This window comes from Acinonyx jubatus, chromosome B1 (genome assembly GCF_027475565.1).
Source record: "Acinonyx jubatus isolate Ajub_Pintada_27869175 chromosome B1, VMU_Ajub_asm_v1.0, whole genome shotgun sequence".
NCBI lineage: Eukaryota > Metazoa > Chordata > Mammalia > Carnivora > Felidae > Acinonyx > Acinonyx jubatus.
In genome coordinates, this window is record NC_069382.1 from 161,544,381 (window position 1) to 161,557,576 (window position 13,196).

The 13,196-nt window shown below is 40.5% G+C and overlaps 1 protein-coding gene across 1 annotated transcript in view; it reads left to right on the forward strand.

The window, feature by feature from the left end:
* The first annotated feature begins 1,761 nt into the window (after nt 1-1,761).
* TXK (TXK tyrosine kinase) overlaps nt 1,762-13,196 on the forward strand; it is a 51,329-nt gene continuing 39,894 nt past the window's right edge. The window contains exons 1-4 of the mRNA XM_015072287.3: nt 1,762-7,577; nt 8,593-8,695; nt 9,494-9,699; nt 12,347-12,412. Of these exons, the coding sequence (XP_014927773.1) occupies nt 7,507-7,577; nt 8,593-8,695; nt 9,494-9,699; nt 12,347-12,412 (446 nt within the window). The 5' untranslated portion in view covers nt 1,762-7,506. The remainder of the gene's footprint in view (nt 7,578-8,592; nt 8,696-9,493; nt 9,700-12,346; nt 12,413-13,196) is intronic.

Below are 13,196 nucleotides of genomic sequence, written 5' to 3' on the forward strand. Positions count from 1 at the left end.
GGAAAAATGCCTATCCATGTCCTCTGCCAATTTTTAAATTGGATTATGTGGGGTTTTTTTTTTTTTATATTGAGTATATGAATTCTTAGTATATTTTGGATATTAACCCCTTATCCAATATATTATTAACAAATAATCTTCTCTCAAAAGGTAGATCGCCTTTTCATTTTGTTAATGGTTTCCTTTGCTGTGAAAAAACTTTTTAGTTTGATACAGTTCCAGTGATCTACTTTTTTTTCTTTTTTTGGTCATTTCCTTAGACCATATGACCCAGTAATTCCACTTCTGGGTACTTACCTGATAGAAAACAAAACCACTGATTTGAAAAGATATATGCACCCCTATGTTTACTGCAGCATTATTTACAACAGCCAAGATATGGAAGCAACCTAAGTGTCCATTGATAGGTGACTGGATAAAGAAGATGTGGTGTGTGTGTGTGTGTGTGTGTGTGTGTGTGTGTGTGTGTGTATTATATATATTATATATAATATATTTCTATATTATATATAATATATATATATATATAATACACACAAAATGGAATATTGCTCAGCCATGAGAAAGAATGAAATCTTTGTGTTCACAATAACATGGGTGACCTAGAAGGTGGACCTAAGTGATATAAGTCAGACAGAAAAGACAAATACCATCTGATTTCACTTACAGGTAGAATCTAAAAAACAAATGAACAAACAAAAACAGAAACAGACTCATAAATACAGAGAACAAACTACTAGTTGCCAGAAGGGAGGGAGATTGGGGGGGGGGGGGATGGGCAAAGCAGGTGAACGGGATTAAGAGGTATAAACTTCCAGTTATAAAAGAAATATAAGTCACAGGGATGAAAAGTACACCATAGGGAATATAGTCAATAATATTGTAATAATTTTGTATGGTGATGGATGGTAACTACACTTATTGTGGTGAACATTACATAATGCGTGTCATTGTGGAATCACTATGTTGTATACCCGAAACTAATATAATATTTTATGTCAACTATACTTCAATTTTAAAATTATTTGAAAAAAGAATGTTGACACCTGGAGGGGAGAGTGAAACAAAAGCATAGAAGCTACGGAGAGAGCAGGCCTGGTGCGCTTCAGAAACAGTGAGGAGGGCAATGTGGCTGGGTGACATGAGTAAAAGCATATTGGACAGAAGTGAGAGGCAATAAGGAGGCCAGATCTTGGAGGGTTTTATAGGCTAGTGTGAGAAATTTGGCTATCACTGTTGGTGAAATGGGGAGCCATTGTGGGGTTTGGAGACAAGGAGCAAAATGATCCAACTCAGGTTTTATTTTATTTATTAAAAATGTTTTTGGGGCGCCTGGGTGGCTCAGTCGGACAAGCGTCCAACTTCAGCTCAGGTCATGATCTCACGGTTTGTGAGTTCAAGCCCCGTGTCAGGCTCTGTGCTGACAGCTCAGAGCCTGGAGCCTGCTTCGGATTCTGTGTCTCCCTCTCTCTCCGCCCCTCCCCTGCTCGTGCTCTATCTCTGTCTCTCAAAAATGAATAAACATTAAAAAAAATTTTTTTTAATTTTTTAATGTTTACTTATTTTTGAGAGAGAGGGAGAGACAGCATGCAAGTGGGGAAAGGGCAAAGAAAGAGGGAGACACAGAATCTGAAGCAGGCTCCAGGCTCTGGGCTGTCAACACAGAGCCTGATGTGGGGCTCAAACTCACCAACCGTGAGATCAGGACTTGAGTTGAAGTTGGATGCTTAACTGACTGAGCCACCCAAGTGCCCCCAACTCAGGTTTTAAATTAATTACTCTGGCTGCTATGCTGAGAAGAAACTATAGGGAGTTTAGGGTAGAAGCAGGAAGAAGTCAGAAGGCTGTTGATATAATCCAGATGAATGCTGGTGGCTTAGTCCATGGTAGGAACAGAAGGGTGGGGGAAAGCAATAAGATTCTGTGTGTGTGTGTGTGTGTGTGTGTGTGTGTGTGTGTGTCTGAGTGAGTTTTTAACCATCGTGAAATATACATAAGATAAAATTTACCAGTTTAACTGTAAGTGTACAGTCCAGTGGCATTAAGTGCATTTGAATTCTCGTACAACCATCCCTCCCCACTGTCCATCTCCAGCACATTTTCATCATCCCAAACTGAAACTCTTGGATACATGTTTAAGGCAGAGTCAGAATGCTTTCTGACAAATTGGACTGGGATGTGAGAGAAAGAGAAGAATCAAAGACAACTCCAAGATCATTGACCTGAGCAGCTGGAAAAATGGAATTGCTATTGACAAGATGGAGAGGATGAGTGTAGCACGTCTGGGGAGGAAGGAAGAGAAGGAGGTCAGATTTCCTCATGTGAATTGGAAGTGTCCACTAGGCATCCAAATGGAGAATTTGAGAATGCATTTGGGTATGCAAGTCTGGAATTCTCACTGGAACTGGGTGGAGGTATACATTTGGATGTCATCAGCAGATAGATGGTTTTTAAGACACAGAAAGGAATGAGACAATCAATCAAATGATTGGATGAGACCGAGAAAAGAAGAGATCAAACGCTTTGGGGTAGGCTATACTTGGCCCCAGGCTAAGAGGTTGGAGAGGGAGAGAAGAAAACTGTGAAATAGAGAAGAAAGAAAAGCCAGAGAAGAGTATTGAATGCTGTGGAGAGGCCAAGTAAGAGGATATAGAATTAACCATGGGATACAGGGGTGTGCACCTGTATCCCATGACCCTAACAAGAGAAGGTTTGGGGAGGTGGTGGGGACAAAAGCTTGGTTGGAATGGTTAAGAGAAAATGAGAGGAGAAGAATTGAGAGCAGTAAGTAAAGACTACTCATGTCTAGATTATACTGTAAATGGGGAGCAAAGCTGGTCAAGGAAAGAAGATCAAGGGTAATTTCTTTTGTTTTTAATGGGGAAAATAATGGTATATTTGTATGCTAATGGCAGTGATCCAGTGGAGAGGGGAAACAGGTGATGCAGGTGAGGGAAGGAGCATTTTAAAAATTTTGAAAACGAATACCTCTACGTGGGACCACAGTTTTTGCCACTTTCTAAACCATACTCCGACCTATTCACCCATTTGTATAACCTACATTTGACTTTTCATCTCTTGGCCTGGATAGATATAGACCTACGTGGGGCTCTAAAACAACACTGGAATCAATTGGCAAGGATGTAAATTAGACCTAGTCCTGCCAGCAGACAGATAGATAGCCCCCACGTGCTAAAGTAAGTACCTTCTTTCTCAGGAGTGTTTTTGGCCATTTGTTCATGCAGACACTGACAGAAAATTGACAGTCAGAAGCAGTTGAAATGCAAAATCCTATTAATACACAATATAATGCAGATTTGGGGGACTCACTAATTTATTTTATTGTAGTGTCTAGAAGTGAACATTGGAATGGCCCCTTGGAAAATGGATGGTTTCTGGGTGCAGGCAAAGGAAGAGAGAAAGTTATTAAGTTGGGAGTGAGTGATAAAATAGCAGTGGGAGCAAAGATGAGTTTTTGCCTGGGCTTGGACTGGAACTATGTCACCATGGTGAAATGAAATGGTTACCACTGGACCACAAAGTGTCAGGAGCCCAAAGACTGAGTAATGGTAATGTCCAAATCAGAGAAAGGCGAACAACTAATGCATGAATCTAGGTTTGGAAGGTCAAATTCTGTGAAAGGAAAGGGACTAATATATACCTATTACTGTACTGAATATCTTTATTCTTATCTACCTTATTACCCTGGAAGGATGATCTCTAGGGATTAAATATGGTGGCCAGCCTTTATGATGGCTCAGGGAGCCCAACTTCTTGGTATTCATTCTTCACCTTGCACTTTATCCTGGAAACGTATTCTGTAGAGGTTGGATCAATATGCTTCCAAGCCCCAGTTTCTGGTTGCATTACACTAATGGAAGGAAGTTGTGGTGAGGTTGCTTTGAGCTGGATATGTTCCTCAACAGCAGATCATTGTCCCAGTCAAAGAGGTCTCTGTTGTACTTAAATCTCTCTCACTTTTCCTGGTCCTTTTGCACCTAGGGTTGGTGACAGTTCCAGTACTGTTGGACCCAGTTTCCTGTACATCCTTTATAGTTCCCTTACTCCCATCCACACCTTTGTAATTAGTGACTTTGTGAATGAACACTTCTAAAATTATTCTAATTTAAATATGTCATGTTTCATATTGGAACCCTGACTAATACAGTAATAGATATGAGAAGTGGCTCCAGGAAAGAGTCAAAATTGGATCTGAGATTTATTTGGTCATATGTTTAGAGGTCCACGGATAGCCTTATAGCTGGGGGAAATAACTCAATTATCAGCTACTTGAATTATCATTGGCAGTAGCCTGGAATGCAGTGCAAAATGCTAGCTATATGGAGCTTCTGTAAAGTCTCAGGATGAAAATCAGCAATCCCCCAGGGGTTTGGAGCAATGCCTTGACACTGTGCTGATTTTTAATTTGAAAATAGCTGCTGACTAGGGGCGCCTGGGTGCCTCAGTCGGTTAAGCTTCCGACTTCAGCTCTGGTCATGATCTCGTGGTCTGTGGGTTCAAGCCCCATGTCGGGCTCTGTGCTGACAGCTCAAAGCCTGGAGCCTGCTTCAGATTCTGTGTCTCCCTCTTTCTCTGCACCTCCCCCTTGCACTCTGTCTCTCTTTCTCTCAAAAATAAATAAACATAAAAAATTTTTGTTAAAAAAGAGAGAAAATAGCTGCTGGCTTGCTCCTGGTGAAGACTGAACAGTCAACCATGGATCATGAGATATTTAGGTGATTCAAACTGCCTATCATGAGCTTAGTGTTACCTGATTCATTGAACCATAAAGTTAGGCATCAATAGCCTAACATTCCATCATAATATGGAAGTGATATATTGCAAGTGGGCCCCAGTAGATCCAGAAGGCTCAAGATAGCTTCATGAGCAGATGACTTATATTTACATAGTACCTGTTCTTTCTGCTTCTCCTTCAATCACATGAGAGGCCCCTAGAGGAGGTAGTCATCAAGACTTACTTCTAGATACATCTGCATCCTAAGCATATATGAAAGGGGAAATAAACAGCCGTTGTGCTCTACCCACGTTCAGAGGACTCCTGAAAGATAGTGCTGAAATAAAATCCTCCCAGCACTTCAAAAAGTACATCCATTTGTTTACTTCATTAGGAAGAGATCGTATGAGACACTGATCTGCAATAACTAATGGGCAATGGCAGAAAACTAGTCAGGAACATGGAAAGAACAAGGTCAGGAGATTTGTGACAAGATCTGGGGGAGAGGATTATGGCTGAAACTCTTGGAATGAGGACAGAATGGAAAGATAAAATCAGAGGTCCAGAAAATGATCCATGTCTAACATACTCTGCTGCCTTTTGTCAGTTTCGTTTGCATTTGTTCAGTGGTGCTCTGCATACTCTTAAGCGTCATGTCCCATGATTCAGAAGCAGCTGGCTTATGGGACAGAGGAATGGCCTACTAAAGGGCCAGTTACTCTGACATCTGGAAGATAACATCTTACAGTGTTGGAGTGGTATCCTATAGGGTGCAATAAATGTCTTAAATCACAACAAATGTGTAGCCAGGATGCATGAGTCAGGGAAGTAAGGAGGGGGGTATGAGTGGCCCTTTTCACCATTTTACCTAATAACCCACTGGAATATTGTTCTCTTTATCTGTGATCTTGAGTTGGTGGGTTTGGAGATTTCAGTGCCCAAGAGAAGCATCTCTTTCTTAGGGAACCCTGAAAGTTGAGACTGCTCTCTGGCACTTTTGGATTCCTCGTGTCACGGAATTGATAGGCACAGAAAGGGGTCAATGTAGCTGAGATGAATATCCTGACTACCAGGAAGAAATTGGGTTGGTGCTTCACAGAGAAGACAGAGGACTTCAAAACTCAAGGAATTTACTAGTGTCATTTCTCAATATTCATAGTCATTGGACTATATTCCTGGTCATTAGAGAATTATAACAGCCCATAAAGACAAGACCAACTAAGGACCCAAGTCCCACAGGAATGAACATTTGGGTTATTCCATCAGATAAAGTACCTATTTCAGCCAAAGTGTTGACTGAGGCAAAGGGAAACATGGAATGGATGGTGATAGGGGGTATCTACGATCAACTTAGGACAGCACAACTATGGATGTGGGAATTGTAGCAGCTGTGTTTTATGTTACTCTTCTTCTCTCCTTATTTTGTTCCCTACCTCACTTAAAGAGTCCTAATGGTTGAGGCACCTGGGTAGCTCAGTTGGTTAAGTGTCCAACTTTAGCTCAGGTCATGATCTCATGGTTTATGGGTTTGAGCCCCCTGTCGTGCTGTGTGCTGACAGCTCGGAGCTTGGAGCCTTCTTCAGATACTGTGTCTCCCTCTCTCTGCCCCTCCCCCACCCATGTTCTCTGTCTCTCTCTCAAAAATAAACATTAAAAAAAATTAAAAAAGAAAAAGAATCCTAATGGTTAGCATGCTAAGTTTCGGGTGGAAATATGACCACGCTGACATCACCTGGTGATAACATGATGACTTATGGGACCCCATTGCATCCCCTGTTCTGGGGGCACAGAGCAGATGCTGGGGGGTAGACTATACTGGGTGTCTTCTGTTTGTACCCCTTGTCTATTTTCCCAGGATGATGGCTACTTTAATCTTCTCAACAACCCTAAGTAATAATAGATCTTCTCGATTACCCTCTTCCTATATACCTGGCATTGTTCCAGGTGCTTTCCATGAATTGATCCAATTCAATCAATTCAATTAATGGATTCAATTAATCCTCACAGTAGGTTTTTCATGCTGAGTATCCTATTACTCCCATCTTGCAGATGAGGAAACTTAAGCAAAGAACGGTTCAGTAACTTCCCCAAACCCACAGTTAGAGATTAACCTCTGTCTTGTAAGCTTTCTCAAAGGGGTTAGATATGATTATCTTGCTTTTGCAGACAGGAAAGCAAAGACTTAGAAGAGTAAACAAAGGGACTCATCCAGATATAATCAGCCCCACAGTGAGGGTTCAAACCCAGGTCTGTCTAACCCCAAAACTCATGTCTAACATATTCTGCTCTTTAATACTTCATTTTAAGGTGTCACTATGAGAAGGAGATGACTGGGAAATTTAGGTTCCATGGACATAAGATATTAAATAATAAACTATTAAAAACTATTTTTAAAAGAAACGTGATGGATCTGATTGAAAAATCCCTGCTAATATTTTCTAGGAGAACACTGCTTTTTGAATCATTCTTTTTTACACTTATTAGCTGTCATTAGCCTGATCAAGTAGAATACAGTGGTCACTTATCATTCACAGACTGAGGAAATGCATAAACCAGAACGGGGAGAAGAGCCTGAGAAGGGAAACCACACTGGCCAGGGTGCCACTAACTTCTTTTTTGCTTTAGTGACAGTTTCTCACCCTTCCACTAGTAAAGGAGGGCATAGTCAAGACTTAGCACATGCTTTATAAGAATTCATATCCCTCCTGCCCTTGGGAATTTCCTCCACCTGACTCATCTAATCAATATCATGGACTAAGGGCTCTCTCACAATGATCTGCTTTTCAGATAATACCATCCAGTCGATTTTCTGTTGCTGTTGCTGCTGTTCCGTGCAGAAGCGGTAAGTCTACTTCTGGGAGCAACTTCTTGGAAATTAACTCATTCTGTTTCTTTATTGTCTATTAAGCATCCTTGTCTCTTTGTATCTGCTGTTCCCTTTGCCTGGGAAACCCCTCTCCCATTTCCTCCCCGTTGAGTGCCCACCAATTTAAAGGCACAACTCCAATTTTGGGTCTTCCATGATCTGTCCTGGATCCCTTTGACTTTAGTGGCTCCTTCCCTTGCGTTCCCACAGCATGCCTTGGTTCCATACTGAATATTTATTTCGTGTATGCTGTTTACATACCTGTGTTCCACTCTGTAATTTTTACACATTAAGGACAAGAATCTTGTCTTATTTATTTGACTATCTCCCCAAAATGATCAGGGTGTCTTACGCTTTGATGCCCAGCAAATGATTGTATAGAATAAACCTAAGGTAGCTTAATAATAGTAATAGCTAGCATTTAACGGGAGGTCCTCTATGTGAGACTGTGCTAAGAGGTTTGCATTTATTAGCTCAAGTAACTCTCCAAAACACCTATAGTTTTTACAATCTCCGTTTTACAGATGAGGGAATTGAGGCTTAGAGAGATTCTGTTGCTTCCCCAAGGCCACACTATGAAATGGTAAAGCTGGGATCCAAACTCCTGTTCTTAATCATAGCACCGTGTCCATTTAGAACAATGCATACCATTAAATGAGGTAATGCGTGTAAAATGATAAACACTGTGCCTGATGCGGAGTAAGTTTTTCATTATCACGATTATCTTTTTATGTCCTTAATATGCACCAGACTCTGCTTTCTTCAGTTTTATTCTATAGCAACTCTTTTTGCTTTTAGCGTCTCTAGCTCAATAAGGAAAATGCGGTTCTGAGAGGTAGTCACTCGCCCATGGAAATGGAGCTGGGAAGTCTCCTAAGTAAGAAAAAAGTTGCAAAAAGACCTGGAGTTTCCTACTAATTTTGAGAAAAATCTAGTGAATATCACCTGAATGCAAACAATCATTTGTAACTTGGTTGTTTCTCAATCTCAGACAAGTAAGAACACAAATAAGCCTAAGCAAAGATGAAGAGTTTTCGGAAAGATACACTCCGCGTCGCAGGCTGTGGTTCAGCGAATTGCCAAGTAAGAAGCGAGTGAGTATCATCTTGTTGAGGGAGAAAGAAGAGAGGAAGCTTGCGTTTCGGGGTCCATGGTCCTCAAGACACTGTTTGCTGCCATGCCCAGAATCTAGTATAGTGCTCAGCACATAACAAGTGCTTCATGAGTGAATGTCTTAGAAGAAAGCCAAAGGAAAAAAGACCAGTTAAAATAGCCTACGCAGCTATGTTTCGGCAGGGCTTGAAACTGGACGGTGAATGGGGAAAAACATGTTCTGGCTATTGCCGTTTGTGAACCCAGGATTAATTTTTCGTTCGGTGTTGGGGGAAATAGCGTTCTTGTGCAGTGTGACAAATCCAAACACAAGGTTATAGCATGTGAAAGGGAAGGGCTGTTTTTCTTGTTTTCAAGAGAGAAAAACCCATAAACAAAGTGGAACTATTGGGGTGGAATTCAAATTTTAAGAATTGTGGCTTAAAAAATGTCCAGGGGTGCCTGGCTGGTTCGGTCCACAGGGCACACGACTCTTGATTTCAGGGTCGTGAATTCGAGCCCCATGTTGAGCATAGGAGGTAATTTTTTAAAAAAGAAAAATATCCAATGCAATTCTGGCAAGAGAACTTATGATCTTGAACATTTACAAAAGGGTGAGTGTGTTGCCGGATTTAAAGGTTGTCTTATAATCATTTCCTATGTTTACCCCACCCCGGTTTTTGCTTTGATGCAACCGGATGGGAGAATTGGGGCAGCACACAAAAGTATTATAGCCCTATTCTTTTTTAGTACACATGACTAAAACAAGAGTACAACAAATCACTCCTTGGTTTTTGCAGGCCAACAGAGGCCACATGCAACCATCAAAACGCAAGCCACTGCCTCCCCTCCCGCCCTCTGAGGTTACTGAAGAGAAGATCCAAGTAAAAGCCCTGTATGATTTTGTGCCCAGAGAGCCATGTGATTTAGCCTTAAAGAGAGCAGAGGAGTACGTGATACTGGAGAAGTATAATCCTCACTGGTGGAAGGCAAGAGACCGTTTGGGGTAAGACTGATGCCATGGTCCTTACCAAATTCTTCTTTTATCCTCTGAAGACTCCTGAAACATAAAAACTGTTTTGTGGCTCATTTTCTTTAGGTTTATTTCCTTCTGCATGAAGTAGAACATGTCCCCACACCTCTTATCTGTATGAGAGAGCATTACAGCACTGGGATTTCAGGCAGTCACAGCGCTTCATACGCCTGGCTTCACATCCCGACGCTGTCACTTACTATTGTGTGTCCTTTGGCAATCACTTACTCTCTCTGAGTTTCCCTCTCTGAGTTTTCCTTCCTTCCTTCCTTCCTTCCTTCCTTCCTTCCTTCCTTCCTTCCTTCCTTCCTTCCTTACTTTTTAAATTAAGGTATCACTGACATATAACATTATATTGGTTTTAGGTGTACAGCATAATTCAACATTTATTTGTGGAATGATCACAATATGTGTAGTTAACATCTGTCATCATATATAGTGACAAATTTTTTTTTCTGGTGGTGAGAACTTTTAAGATTTACTCTCTTAGCGACTTTCAAATATGCAATATAGTATTATTAACTATAGTCACTATGTGGTTTAATACATCCCTATGGCTTATTTATCTTATAACTGAAACTTTGTATCTTTTGACCCCCTTCACCTACTTCACCCACCTGCCTCTGGCAACCACCAATCTGTTCTCTGTATCTATGAGGTTTTTTTTTTTTAACTAAATTTTTTTTTTAGATTCCACATATAAGTGAGACTATACAGTATTTGCCTTTTTTCCATCTGATTTATTCTACTTAGCATAATGCTCTTGAGGTCCATCATGTTGTTGCAAATAGCAAGATTTTCTCCTATTTTATGACTGAATAATATTTTCTTTTATCCATTCATCCGTCATTGGACACTTAGGTTGTTTCCATATCTTGACTATGATACATAATGCTGCAGTGAACATGGGGGGTTCATAGATTGCTCATGCCTGACTGGAGCCTGAGGTACACAATTCTGAGGGGTATCTGGGCTGCCTGGGAGAGAGTGCTGGCTTTGAATTCTATTCTTTGTCATGATTTGGAGACCATAAGTATATAAGTATTAGAAATATCTATATTATATACCTCTGCTCTAATTGTATTTTCCTGATGATTTGGCTCTTACCAGTTTTTAGTTTAGACTCAACATGTGATGGAGACTTTTCAGTGGGAAAAAAGGTATGAGTAGGTTCAGGACAGTGTAGTTAGCCCTCCAGCAGGTGGACATTGGCATGACTCACTCATATGTGGATCTTGAGAAACTTAACAGAAGACCATAGGGGAGGGGAGGGGGGAAAAAGTTACAGAGAGGGAGGGAGGCAAACCATAAGAGACTCTTAAGGACTGAAAACAAACTAAGGGTAGATGGGGGTGGGGGAGAGGGGAAAGTGGGTGATGGGCAGGGAGGAGGGCACTTGTTGGGATGAGCACTGGGTGTTGTATGAAAACCAATGTGACAATGAATTATATTAAAAAAATAAATAAAAATAAAAATGAACTAATTAATTTTTAATTTCAAACTTAATAAGTGAATATTGTTTTTTATAATATGCATCCATGATAAATAATGGCAAATTCCTGCTTTGCCACACCTCCAAACCCAAGCACCATTATTAACTCAGTGAGTGCCCTTCCAGATGATTGCAGGGCACTTTCATGCCCATATTGAAACATATGTTATTATTTGCAGACTTAGTTTACCTAATTCCTTACCCTGCTTTATTCGTTGTTCTACACATTGCTTGTGTTTCTCAATAATGTCACGGAGATCTTTTTGTAATTTTATAATTTCAAATTTTTTTGGTGAAGGTATAGAAAAAGAGAAACCCGTGCCCTCCTGATGGGTGTGTAAATTGGTATATTTTCTTTCAACAGCAGTTTGCTGTATCTACTGGGAGATGCACGTACATGGTGACTCAGCAGTTTCCCTGCTTGGTATCTGTCTTAGACAAATACTTTTAGGGGTGCACAAGAAGTCATGTGTATGTGTTTCTGTACAGCATTGTTGTGATACAGACATGGCTAAACTGGAATATCCATTCTATCTATTCTGCAGCAATTAAAAAGAATTAAGTTGATATCTTTGTAATTGCTGTGTTTTATTTATTTTAAAAAAATTTTTTTTAACATTTATTTATTTCTGAGACAGAGAGAGACAGAGAATGAACAGGGAAGGGGCAGAGAGAGAGAGAGACACAGAATCTGAAACAGGCTCCAGGCTCTGAGCTGTCAGCCCAGAGCCCGACGCAGGGCTCAAACTCACGGACCGTGAGATCATGACCTGAGCTGAAGTCGGACGCTTAACCAACCAAGCCACCCAGGCGCCCCTGTAATTGCTGTGTTTTAAATCGAGTCATATGACATCCCAGTGGTCGCATAAGTGCCGCTTTTCCTCTTTGAAGAATTTTTGTGTCATAAAACACCTGACTACTTACATTGTAAGTCAGAATCCTCGTATTTATCATACAGAGATTTTGGTTGAATGTGGAAATGAAAACCCCTTTTTTTTTCTGTTAGCAATTTAATCAGTAAAACAAGTTTGATTTCCCCCTATGTCCTTGAGGTTTTGAAAGGATTGTCGTCACATAATGCCACACACGTGCCAAGCATTTTGATGGTTGCCTTGTCTTTTGTTGTAGGAATGAAGGCTTAATCCCAAGCAACTATGTGACTGAAAACAAACCAACCAATTTAGAAATATATGAGTAAGTCTCCTCCAAAATGTGCGCTATGGTTAATCTACGAAAATCAGGTACATTTGGGCAGTTTACGAGTATCGATGCTGATTTTGGTCTACAAAAGTTAAAGAACACATCTGGCTGCTTTTAGCTTGAGAGATCTTTGATGCTTTTTTTTTTTTTTTTTTTTTTAGTTTTTTTCATGTTTATTCATTTTTTGAGAGAGACAGAGTGTGAGTGGGGGGAGGGGCAGAGAGACTGAGACACAGAATCCAAAGCAGGCTCCAAGCTCTGAGCTGTCAGCACAGAGCCGGATGCAACTGCAAGATCATGACCTGAGCTGAAGTCGGTCACTTAACGGATTGAGCCACCCAGTTGCATGATGTTCGATCCTTTTAATGGTTGATTCAGAAACTTATTTTGCCTAAATTTCTTTTTCAGTTTTGTTTTGTATGACCACTTTTTTTGGTTTGTTTTAACAGTGACAGCATGGAAAGCAAGCACTCATCTCGTTCTTATTATATGTCCTAAATGGAAAAATAATGATCTCAAAAATGACATTCATTGTTTAATGAGTGGTAAATTGAACCTAACTTAGAGACACATAACTACATTTTGGCTCATGTTGGGAAACATTTTAGAAATAGCTGAAGACGAGAAGTAGGCTAATGCTGTAGTTTGGGGGGAAGCTTTTGGCGTGTTCGCTAGGGTTCTGCTTAGAAATCTATTTTTGTTGCAATGATAGATTTGGAAGATGGAGATCTTAGGAATCACTTTTCTAGCCCCTCATTCTGCAGATCAGAAACTGAGG